This window comes from Abramis brama (assembly GCF_963993115.1).
Source record: "Abramis brama genome assembly, chromosome: 22".
NCBI classification, from domain to species: domain Eukaryota; kingdom Metazoa; phylum Chordata; class Actinopteri; order Cypriniformes; family Leuciscidae; genus Abramis; species Abramis brama.
Window position 1 is genome coordinate 12586031 of NC_139984.1, and position 13077 is coordinate 12599107.

The 13077-nt window shown below is 34.7% G+C and overlaps 1 protein-coding gene and 1 long non-coding RNA gene across 3 annotated transcripts in view; both read right to left on the reverse strand.

Annotated features, from left to right (window-relative positions):
• cntn3a.1 (contactin 3a, tandem duplicate 1) overlaps positions 1-13077 on the reverse strand; it is a 67419-nt gene that overhangs the window by 26364 nt on the left and 27978 nt on the right. For both annotated transcript variants that reach the window (XM_084099889.1, XM_084099890.1), the window contains 5 exons: positions 12758-12853; positions 10741-10944; positions 10010-10112; positions 9280-9464; positions 7898-8037 (listed from right to left, as the gene is read on the reverse strand). In XM_084099889.1, the coding sequence (XP_083956015.1) occupies positions 7898-8037; positions 9280-9464; positions 10010-10112; positions 10741-10944; positions 12758-12853 (728 nt within the window). The remainder of the gene's footprint in view (positions 1-7897; positions 8038-9279; positions 9465-10009; positions 10113-10740; positions 10945-12757; positions 12854-13077) is intronic.
• Positions 2586-6029, reverse strand: LOC311073849. The gene is made up of 3 exons (XR_014604216.1): positions 5221-6029; positions 4732-4807; positions 2586-2635 (listed from the first exon to the last, which is right to left on the reverse strand). It is a non-coding gene; the product is annotated as an uncharacterized lncRNA (long non-coding RNA).

Below are 13077 nucleotides of genomic sequence, written 5' to 3' on the forward strand. Positions count from 1 at the left end.
TTACACAAGCAGAGGATGATTTGCTGTGGTTTCAGGGAACAAATCTAACAATATATATATTTTCAAATGAGTCATGGACCCAGCTAACAAAAATATGTTCTAATAAGGATTTGCTATAGTTCCTATTAGGTTATAAAAATATTATTTCTGAATTTTCTCTGAACATTCTTTCTAACGTTTTTTTTTCTTGTATAAACATAAGCAAACGTTAAGGAAACATTCCATTTGATCATTATTTAAACATTACGGGACCGTTCCTTTTGAATGTTCTCTGAACATTATGAAACAAGTTTAGCTTATATAAACATCCACCTAAAACATTTCAGAAAATCGTTTCATGAACGATGTCTAATTAACGTTTTGTACTAACGTTTTGAGAAAATTATTAAAGATCAGATAACTTTAAATGATGGTTATTTTGAAATACTAAATACAGCTAATTAAACTTTTTAAAAATGCCTAATTTATAAGTAAATTGGAAATGAAGATAAATGTTGTTTATTACATTAAAAAAGCTAATACATACTGTATGCTATGTAAAATGCCATGCTTGGATTTTTGGCAACACTATTGAGCGATAACTCGAATCACTGAAATGAACCATCCATATAAAACCAATTTACTAAAATGAATCAGACTCAGACTCAATGCTACTTGAGAGAGAGATCTAGAAGAGCATATGAAGAGTTCAGATGCAAAAGCCTCTAAGTGCCATCTGAAATTTTCTTCTACACTCTCAGAAAAAAAGGTACAATTTTGTACCAAAGAAGGTACAAACCCTTGTCACTGGGGCGGTACCTTTTACTGGTACAAAATTGTACCTTAATATAGAGGAACAAATTTGTTCCATTCCAGTTTGTACCTTAAAGGACATGATTTGTACCATGGGCAAACCAAAATGTACCTTTTGTTTTTAAAAACTTGTTGGTACAATATTGTACCTTTTATCAAAGGTACAAATTTGATCTCTTAAGGTACCGCCCCAGTGACAAGCCCCTTTGTACCTGAACTGTGTCAAATTTGTTCCTACGAGAAAGGCTATTTTTCTATTGAATAACAAGCACATTCAACAACTGAATCAAAAAGGCATCAATTTAATAATTTCTGTAAATACATATCAAATTCATATGAACATTTGAATACTTTCATTCCAACTTACAGTAAAGTATATCTTTGTGTAAATACATCAAAGATTTCACAATACAATAAAGACAGCAAAATTAACAGAATATCACTTCTTTAAAAAGATTTGAAAGAATTTAAAATGCAAAAATGTTACAGTACATAAAATATATTTTCTTATCTACAACAAAGCTAGACTTGTTTTTTTCCCCCCACTTTTCACACAATACCCTTGCATTTATTTAACTTTTTAAAACACCATCATCCAACCGAACTGCTCGGCAATTTCAGATCCCTCCATTTTTACACTGCTGAAGATTCTCCTCTCACTGAAGACACGTCCAGTCAAGACATTCCCAAGATCTGCACAGTGAGTTGAGATAGCCGGTTCTTCCTGAACATAATGAAGAATCAATATTAGTAAAGACAGATGTAAATTTATTAAATCTATACTTCCAATGACAAGCTCAAATTTCACTTCTAGACTTAAAGGGATAGTTCACCTAGAACTGAAAATTCTGTCATTTACTCGCCCTCAAGTTTTTCCAAATCTGTTAACTTGAACAAAAAAGATATTTTGAGAATCGAAAATTAAACAGTTGATGGGGCCCCATTAACTTCCATAGAATATTTTTCATACTATGGAAGTCAATGGGGCCCCATTGACTGTTTCATTTTTTGGGTGAACTACACATCCTTCAACATCTCGTTTGGCATCCATGTAATGTGCTTCTATAACGGATTTCAGCTTAGCCAACCTCAAATTAACAACCTCAAAAACCTCAACCTGAAAATTATTTTGTTAATTACTCACCCTCATGTCATTTCACACCTATAAGACCTTTGTTCATCTTCGGAACACAAATGAAGATATTTTTAATGAAATTCTGAGAGCTTTCTGTCCTTCCATTGGGAGCAATGCAACTAACACATTCAAGGCCCAGAACGATAGGAAAGACATCATTGAAGTAATCCATGTGACTCCAGTGGTTTAACCAATTTTATGAAGCGATGCAGGTGCTTTGTTTTAGCAAAAAAACACAATTTAACACTTTATTTATTAGGGGGAGCACTACGACGCATGCGAATTGTGTTGACTCAAGACCGGGTGTTGTTCCATGAATGTGCTTTAGATAATATTATTTTGTAAATATAGAGGTAAATTATGCTTCTTTTTTTTTTTTTGGCAAAACAAAGCTTACATCGCTTCATAAAATTGAGGTTAAACCACTGGAGTCACTTGGATTAGTTTAATGGTGTCTTTACTACCTTTCTGGGGCTTGAATGTTTTAGTTGCGTAGGCTACCAATGGAGGAACAGAAAGCTCTTGGATTTCATCAAAAATATCTTCATTTGTGTTCCGAAGATAAACGATGGTCTTACAGGTTCGGAATGACATGAGGGTGTATAATTAATGACAGAATTAAAAAAAATGGCTGAACTATACCTTTAAGGAATACTGGAAACACCTTAAATCAACCACAGCATGCATTCGGTCCATTTTCTGGAATAACTGAAATGCAGATAAGAAAACAATTTTCACACACAAAAAAACTTTCTGCATTTTTACATTTCCCACAAAGTTTTAAATGATTCACTTAAAGCTTCATATAAAATACCCAGAAAAGTAAAATGTTAAACTAATCCATTTGAATTGAGAAGTTTGGTAAAAAATGTCTGAAGAGACTACCGCTTAGTATAATAAACAGATTAAATTTAGGATTTTATTCACATTTAAACATTGAACAAACAGAAGCTCAACCGCACTTGCTTTGACAAGCGAGAACAAACCTCAGTGGTTCTTGCGGAAGCTCAAGCGTGCTGCAAAACACATGAGAATGAACATCATCGGTTTTCGCACGTTTAGCAAACATGATTGAGCTTCTGTTTACTGCAACTGATGTGTGAATTGATGTATATTTTTATGTGAATAAAAGCCTAAATTAAATCTGTTCATCATATAAAATGATTGTATCTCTACAGAAAAACTTGGACTAAACTGCTCAATTCAAATTATTTTACGATCTCTTTATTATGGTAGCATTCAGGTATCAAAAGACATTTTGAAATTTAATATGCAAAATGGCAATGTAATATATAAAATGGCAATGTTCTTATTTAAATTTACATTTTCCATACCATATGTGCAATGTTTGGGGCAAAGTGACAAATTCAAATTCAATAATATAATTAAATTAGCCATCTCCTACACTTGTTTTAACATATACCGGTAATTTAAACATATTACAAAATGATTAGAGATGTTTAAAGGCACAATTCACCAAAAATTAAAAAAACTCTGTCATTAATTATTCAATCTCATGTTGTTCCAAACCTGTAAGACTTTCGTTCATCTTTGGAACACAAATGAAGATCTTTTTAATGAAATCTGAGAGCTTTCTGTCCCCCCATTGACAGTCCATGCAACTAAAACTTCGATGCTTCAAAAAGTTCATAAAGAGATCGTAAGACCAATCCTTTTGAATCGAGCAGTTTACCGTAGTTCAAATTTTCATAAGACATGATCGCTTTATATGATGAACAGATTTCAGAAGCTCAACCGAACATGCTTGACACGTGAGAACAAACCTCTTTCTCAAACGTGCTGCGCAACACACGAGATTTGTTTTTGCATGTCAAGGGAACATGCTAGAGCTTCCTTTTACCGTATTATCTGATGTGAATTGATGAATAAAAGCCTAAATTCAACCTGTTCATCATACAGCACAAATTTTAGACTAAAACACTCAATTCATATGGATTAGTTTTACAATCACTTTAGGAACTTTTTAAAGCATCAAAGTGGTAGTTGCTTAGCTGTCTATGGGGGGTCAGAAAGCTCGTAATTGATGAAAGAATTTTCATTTTTGGGTGAACTAATTAACCCTTTAACATGTTCAACGTAAAATTGTAGCAAAATGATAATTTAAATGCTATTTTCCTTAATTGCATTTACACTCACAGTTAAGACACTTATGATTGCATTTTTATTAAATACCCACGATGAACGTGGCAAAATTCAATCTGGATTTAAAAAAAGGATTCCAAGATGATCTTTGCATCAAGTGCCTTAACTTTGAGTGTAAAAGCAACTAGGAAAAATAACCTAAATTATAGTTTTGCTATAATATTTGCTTGAACATTTTAAACATCTAATTTCTGTAATACATTTCATTTTCTATTTTTGAACTTAAAAAAAATTCAATGTATGTTTTAATTTTATGTTAAAGCTAGTGTAGTAATGCAAATTATTATATTATTGATTTTGAATATTTTTTTGCTCCAGATGTTGCACATATCATATAGAAAATGTAAATATAAATACAGAAATACATTGCCATTTTACACATTACATTTCATATTGACATTTGGTACCGGTATGCTAACGTTACCATACTTTGTGAGTGTCAGAGTTTTAGGTGAATATACTTTCAGTTAAGTGACCGAAATCTTTCAGAGTTCATTTGAAGTGCAGTTACTGTGCTTTATCAAGATTGACATCACTCTGTCATTATGGCAAACATTTTGTCTTAGAAATATTCAACCTCATCAGAAAAAAGAATATCATAAGATTAAGAAACTCAAATAACACATTGTACTGATACTTGCCTCACAGCTGAGGACGCAGGAAGACTTTCAGATGACCAGCACTGACAGTTTACCATGCAGTTTACCCCATCATGATCTAAAAATCAAAGACACATTAGCTGAGTATATGACATGTAACTTTATATTACTTAGGACAGAATCCGGTAACGTTAATCGCATTCAAAAACAGAACGAGTGATCAACTATTTTATCTGCGCACTGTTCGTTGGCGCTCAATCACGTTGTTCCAAAACCGCATACAGTATTGTGGACTAATGTAAAGTAGGCTACACCAGCATGGCACCTCTGGTTGAGCATTCATTTACAACAATAATGTTTTAAATGTGAACTTACGACACAGAAACTCAATTGCTTTAAAAATTATGCAGACGGCTATCACTGACTGGATTCGTACAAATAAGCTATTTAACGTTACACTCGCTATTATCATGTTGAGTAGCTGTAACGTTTTATACATTTTATTTGGTTAAACATAAACATAAAACCCACCTTTGAATTTCCTCTTCTCTTCGTCTTATAATTCGAGTCCAGCCACTAAAGTACTTCTGACGAGGGCGGAGGCCATGGCTTGTGGTGGTGCTCCGTGCTCGTAATCTGCTTCCCGAAGTTCCCGCTCTCCGGTCTATTTGAAAATGCAGTAACGTTAACGGCTGCAGCAACCTTGGGCAATCAGTTTCATGTCGCCTAATAGCAAAGTTAACATTTAACAGTTAACGTTATGGTGGATAATGGAGAACAAACGCCATATATTGTACACGTGATGACTTAATAATAGTCAATAATTGCATTAAAAAAATTAAAAAGTGTAACGTTATAACTTACAAGTCAAATGGCTAAAAAGCATTTGGAGCAAAGCAACTCGCTAAAATAACGTTAAGTGGCTGAAACATTTATATTTTAGACTTGTGAACTAAATATATACATAAATTATAAGAACTCACCTTTAAATTTCGTCTTCTTCAAGTTTGATAAAATAATCTCGACCGCACTGCAGCCGTGTGTAGCTGCTTCCCGCTGTCAGTTCGGAAATTTCCGTGGCTGAAGCGATTTCGACCAATCAGTGTCTTGTTGCTATGCAAAATACTCAACACAGCAACCAATCATGAATGAAATAGTAATTTGGTCCATAACTGTACCCTTGATGTGAGAACAATTATGTACCTTCATTTCAATTGTACCTTAACAGGTACCAAACAGTATCATCAGTGGTCTTTCCTGTACCATTAAAGGTACTATTATTGAAAAGGTACAAAACTGTTCTTTGAGGAACATTATTTGTACCACCGTGTACCTTTTTTTCTGAGAGTGTAGAATGATCATTTTTATCAAGCTCATATATTTAAGTTCAATAATTTCACTTAAATGGCAATGCAAATTACCTATTAATTGTCATTTAAGTGAAATTACTGAACTTAAATATACAAGCTTTATAAAAATGACCATTCTAGAAGAAAATTTCAGATGGCACTAAGAAGCTTTTGCATCTGAACTCTTCATATATACTTATACTACTATTACCATAATTCTACTGTACAATTACTACTTACAGTTACGCTCTAAGAGTGAGGAGAAATGGAGCTTCCGCGATTTGCTCTGGATACAGCATTCGGCTGATGGTGGCTGGTAAGGAAATGCAAGGCCTTTGTCTGTTCATTGTAATCATCAAATAACAAACGACACGCTTCTTCTCTTCCTCTGACTACATGGATGACCTTTGGCCTGTAGATTGATCAAATGCTGAGGTAGACGATGGTGACATTTACAAAATGGTAACACCTCAGCTCATTAAGTGTGCAGCCTCACACGCTGAGATCGTGTTCGCTATCTCTCAGAGTGATGAAACAAGCTCTTGTACATGACACTATAATACAGCACAGGACTACTGTGAACCGTACAACAACTAAGAGGAACCTAAACCAGATCTATGGAAATATACATGCAGAATCCTAAAAATAAACAACTGTATTAATGAGCAAGGCAATAGAATGTCATCATGTCCCCCTTTTTATTATGACTTCTTGTTTTTTAGAATTGCCGTACATGTGATGTCACTTCAATGTACCTCAACAGTCTTTATTACAACAACCAAGGTTTCACAAATATTAAAAAAACGTAAAAAAAAAAAACACAAGTAAGGGCTCGTTCACACAGAACAGGTTTTTGCTTTGAAAAACGCGAGACGTGGACAGTGGAATGGGGCAAAAATGAAAGGTCTCCAGATGCGTTTTTAAAAAAGTTGAACTGATTTAAACTTGAGCGCCACATTTTTAGAAAGCCGTGTCATGCGTGAGACACTGCAAAAGACGCAAGAAGCGAGCACAACAACATAAAAAAACAATGGAAAAGTAGCGCATTGGAATGGAAACACACATTCTGTGTGAATGGCCCTTAACACTGACTCAAGTTGGTTGATTCAGTATTACTCAGTAAATCTAAAACAACATAATCAGATGGAAAACCTTAAACTCATAAAATTAAAATTAGAAATGTCATCTTGCCAACTAAAACACAAATCTCTTAAACTCATTTTAAAGTTATGAACAAATGTTCTTCCATTTATGTTAATAAAACCTTTGTTCACGTTAGCACAAAAACGTTAGCATTTTGTGCTAACGTTTTTTGTGCTAAGGTGAACAAATGTTTTGAACATATTTGAACTTTATTTAAACTTTATTTAGCATATTTAAACTTATTTTAACACTATTTTTACATCGTTGCTTTTACCCTAAATGTTTAGTTCGCCTTTTTTTTTTTTTTTTTTTATGTTACTTGTTTCAAAATGTTCGCAAAAAGATAAAATGGAATGTTCCCTCCTTAATATTGGAATGCTCCAACCAAGAAAAAACAGTTTTAAAACATGGACATTATGAATGTTCATAGAACATTCAAAAATAACTGAATCTTGAAACTTAATGGGAACGTTAGTAAAACGTTCTTAGAACATATTTTTGTAAACTGGGTAGATTAAAGAGTAAACATTTTGACTTTTTTAAACTTTTTTTTTTGAGCAAGACAAGAAAATGGAAAGACTTCATAGTGTGTAATGTTAATTTACTGTATGTTGAGATTTAGATTTCAATTATGTTGGGATATCCTTCCTAACTTCCTGAATCTGCTAACTTGGTCTTTCCGATGCACTAAAGGTACAACGGACCGCATCACTCACCTCAAACGACTCGATCGCCTCTCCGTTCTTCAGCCACCTGTATGCGGGTTTGGGCTTGGCGCTCGCCTTACACTCCCACAGCAGAGATTCATCAATGGCTTTCTGCACATCCTGAGGCCTCTCTACCAGATGAGGGGGTGCTGAGATCCATCAATAAACACACAACACACAGCGAAATATCAACATCTCACATAGTGCCTCCCTGAATCCCAGACACACTTAGAGTTGGATATTGATTAGCCCATAGTAAACCAACCAAGCAGTTTATGAGCCAATTAATGAAGAAATCAGTTATTAATCAATCAACATGGCATTACAATGAGGAAAAAAGCATACTACTTTATGAATCATTTACAAGGAAATTTAGTATACCACATTCATTGAGCTGAAGAGATTACAGCACACAGCACTCATTAAATGTGGGTCAAGTTTTATGGATCTTTGGCCCGTCTTTTGTATAATGCATTGATATTCATATGGCTTTGATGAACAACACACACCCTCTCCAAACACACACACACATAACAACAGAAATAACAAAATAGGTGCTAGAAAGGAGTGTCAATGTTACAGTTTTAACCTTGAATACTTAAAGCTAGGACGATTTTTAAAAAATGGCTTGAAAACATATTAAAATTAGATACTTTTGGTTATGGTGAAGGTCAATGTGACTTGCAAAGGCTTAACTTTTCTCATTACTGAACAAGATGAGAGAGAAAGGTGAATAAATCACAGCAAAGTGCAAGCATGGACAAAGTAGCATGCTTTATAGGTATCAGTCCCTACTGGAGCTCATAATTTTGATTTCGACCATTATGTTATAAACAACAGTGACCCATATTGATTATTCCATAACACCAACACCAGTGATATATGGAGAGCACAGTCTATGGGAGATTATGGATTTTTACCTGCCAAATAATTGCAATGACAAATAATTACAACGTACAGGGATTCTCGTGAAAATATGACATCCTGGTTATAAAACATCATGGGGTAATACATTAAACCACACAACATTGATCAGTGATAAATTCAAATATATAAGCATTCATAAAACCTTAATGGTGCACATCGATTGTGTGTTTGTCTGATTATGGAAAGTGTGTCCATGCTCTGTTCTATGCAATGAAAGTAGTAACCAGCGGTGATCACCACTCTCTAAAAATGAGAAATTTACTAAAATAACTCAAACTAAATAAACTACAATAGTATATCAATTATACTAAAATTACAACGGCTTGAACCTTCTGCTAAAAATCTTCTTTTGTGTTCCATGTAAGAAAAAAAGTCATACAGGTTTGGATGCTTTTCAAATATGGCTGAATTGTTCCTTCAAAAAAAGTTACATTTATTTCATCCCTGAAATATTTCTGTCCTACCATAGAAGGAGAGCCGCCCCTTGACTGTGTTTTTGCCTCTGGAGTTCTCAGCCATGCATTCATATGGCCCTGCGTCTTCCTGTTGGAAATAAGGGATCTCCAGCACTCCACTGGATTTGCTAATGTCCACTTTTCTGGGAAAAGGAACTCCGTCTGTTCTTCTCCAGCTGATAGCAGGCACTGGACTGAAAGCCAAAGGTAAAGTGTATTGATTAAAATCACCATGAAATCAAAATGGACAGTTTTTATTTTTTATGGAATATTGCAGTATTTATTATAAATGATTTCATCATTATTTATTTTCTATTTTTTAATTGTACCCTTGTACTGTGTGTGCCCTTGTAATCTTTAATCAAAATAACTTCCCCTCCCTCTTGCAGCTCATCTCTTCTCTTCTCTGATGATGTGTTTACTGGCGTGAGGGCGGGACAAACTGTCACTCACATGAGATCCACCAATAGCAAACCACAACCATCCAACCAATCCCAATAGACAAAATCAAGTCCTGCCCTACATTTTTTCTACTTCGAGAAGCCGTACCACGGGATATACATCAAAACAGGGAAGAGAAGACTATCGCAACTTCAGGTTCATGAGTTTAATGAGGTATGTTTTCATTTAAATAATATTTACTATAATAATATTAACAGTGTTGATGTCAATGAGCTGCTCTTTGCATACGATATTATGTAAGTAGGCTATTATATAGAGTATCAACTGTAATATTTACTTTCCCAAGGCGAAGCACTCCAGTTTTACCGTCAACCCCTTGGCAACAGCCAAGACTTCAGGAAATTGGACCTCAATTTTTGGCTCATATTCTCCCATAATGCCTGAAACAGAAAAAGAGTGATTATTCAATTCACCTTTATTCCACAAGGTGGCAATGTCTGATACACAATGATTAAGTGACGTTTCACTCATAGTTACTGCAGGCAGAAAACAAAAGAATAGGAAGTATCATCAGCAAAACTTGAAATGGCTCAGTGATTTACTGCAGAGCAAGAACTGAATGCAGTCAAATATTAGTATCACTGTCACTTGATGGTGGGTCTGGTGAAGAAGCTGTCAGCATTCAAAATATTGATTTTGAAGATGTTGAAAATTATAGTTTTATAGAATATGTTTGAGATCGTGAACATGAGCCAGATGCTGAATGTACTGGGAAATGAGCTCTGATGAGGACAGTGATGATGGTATAAAACATCTGCTCAAACTGAACCATTTCAAGCTCCAAAAGGTAACAAAATATGCTTTGTTTTATTCTTCTGCAATTATTACTCTAATATCAAGAGAGTTTATTTTCTCAACAGGTAGAGATCCATCCGTGGTAGATATAGATCCGGGCTGCTAAAGGCCCGAATATGTAATAATGATTGGTACAACATTCATGCATTTAAAAGGTTAAAACCACAAATGAGTCATTTTGTATGAGCTGAATACATGTAGTAAGACCATTACCATCACTGCGGAGTATAAGTGGCGTGGGTGGTCCTTGCACTCTGCTCTGGGTCACAGTGTTAGTCACGACACAAGTGTAGTTTCCCACATCTGACGGCTCCACTTTTGCGATGTACAGGTTGCCTGTTTTCTGTGACACAAAGCGCCGCGTGTCCTGCTTCACAAATGAGGGATATTCGTTGAAGATCCAAGAAAAGGTCAACTCTGTGGGAAAGACAAGAGGTGAAACTAGCTGTACTGCACCACATTGCTTGCTTTCAAAAATGTTTAGAGAATTTAATATTAATCCATTTCAGAAACCCTGTGATGTGAGTAGACACTCAATCCTGATCATGGCTGATAACACAAAGTAAAATGCAATGCTTGGACATTTGGCAACACTAGTGAGCGATAACTCAAACGAATCAAATGGAATCGTTGAAATTAACCATCCATGCAAATCGATTTACTAAAATGAATCAGACTTGAGAGAGATATCTAGAAGAGCATATCTGATTATTGCCTGAGCTCACGTGTACAGAATACAATGTGACCTAATTTGGTAACACTTTCAGGTTTCATTTGTTAACATTGGATAACTACATTAGTTAACAGGAGCTAACAATGACAACATTTTCTAAAGCATATATCAATCTTATTTGATGGCAATTTCAACATTTACTATTGACATCAAAATTTGTTCATATTATTGAATGGACCTGAGCTAACAGTTGTATTTTTATGACCCATGGTAACATTAACTGTAACAAATATGTTGCTCGTTGTTAGTTAATGCATGAACTAATGTTAACTAATGGGATCTTATTGTAAAGTCTTACCAATAAATCTGACTCAACTAGTAATATTTTCAAACCAAGTATGAAATATCTTCATAATCTATTTAAATAAAGAAAATTCAATTGTCATTGCAAACACAAGAAATATTTTTCATTTCAAGAAAAAAAAAATAATAATATACAAATCACATATAATTGTCCTCCCTTTCTTGTGTAATTCACACAGCCTGGATAAAGGTGTCCGTCCGTCCATCCATCCATCCATCCATCCATCCATCCATCCATCCATTCATCCATCCATTCATCCATCCATCCAAAAGTCAACTTTTATCATGATTGCAATGATATATTTATGGGGAAACAATAAAAACGATTTAAGTAATTTACAGTATGAACACTCAAGCACTTCTTATATTTCAAAATAGAAATAAAATGAGAAAAAGACTTGCAAAATAAAACTTGAGTCTAAAATAACTCAGGTTATGTCCTTTTTACCCCCTAATGGATCCACATAAAAAAAAGTGATTTCAGCCTTCTGTCAGTTTTAAAAGGTCTGGCTCCATTAAAGCAATAAGTTCTGAAGTGTTCAGCCCAACACTAAACACAGTAATCAAGACAGCAGGGGACAGACAGACGCAACAGTAATGCAGCACAACTGTGCTAACTACTTTTCATCTGAGACAAAGCTTTTTAATGAGAAGTGAGTCTCCGAAGATAGACCAAAACATGTCTGTTTATAATATGTTGGAAACATTACTATACATTTGACAGCTTAAAGACTTTTTCTTATAGGGAAATGACACTGCTAATAATTTGTCTCAATTGTCAGCAAATAAACATTGTTTTACACATCAATGTAGTAACCTTTCCTGTTTGTACTTTTGAAAGTGCCCTGTTTTTTGCGAGTTAAAAATGCTCTGTGGCCACTCACGTTTGCCTTGCATAACATTTTCACAGTAGTGTGCCACTTAAGGGCAGCAAATCAAGAGCAGAAAAAAGGAGGTAATATGTGTTTATGCTGTTGCATATGGGCAGTGAGGGTTGAAAAGCCTTTATGCTGTGAGCTACAGTAATTACAGTGGACTCTAATTGCTGGTTGGTTGGGGGGGGGGGGGGGTAACAGGTTATATCTGCATGTTTAACTCTAAATGTGTGACCTTTGAACACTCACGTACAACATATTGTAAACCATAACCCAAAAGTGCAGGATGAGAATATTATTAAACATTAAATCACCTCACCTCCCATATGTGCTGGCGGCCCACAGAGAAGAACCACACCTTGCCCCTCTCTGACACTCACTGGACTTCTCCTCTGGGTTTTAAACTCGTCCAGATCTATTAGAAAAAACACAGGTCAGACAGAAAAGACGGAAATAAGCAATAATTGTAATATATAACAATTTAATAGTCACAATATAAACCTAACTTCAATAAAACAACACTGTAAAAAGTGATCAGTTGACTTAACTTAAAAAAAAATGTGGAAACCCGTTGCCTTAAAATTATTATGTAAATAAACTTCATGCTTAATCGAAAAAATTAAGTAATGTGGAATTGTC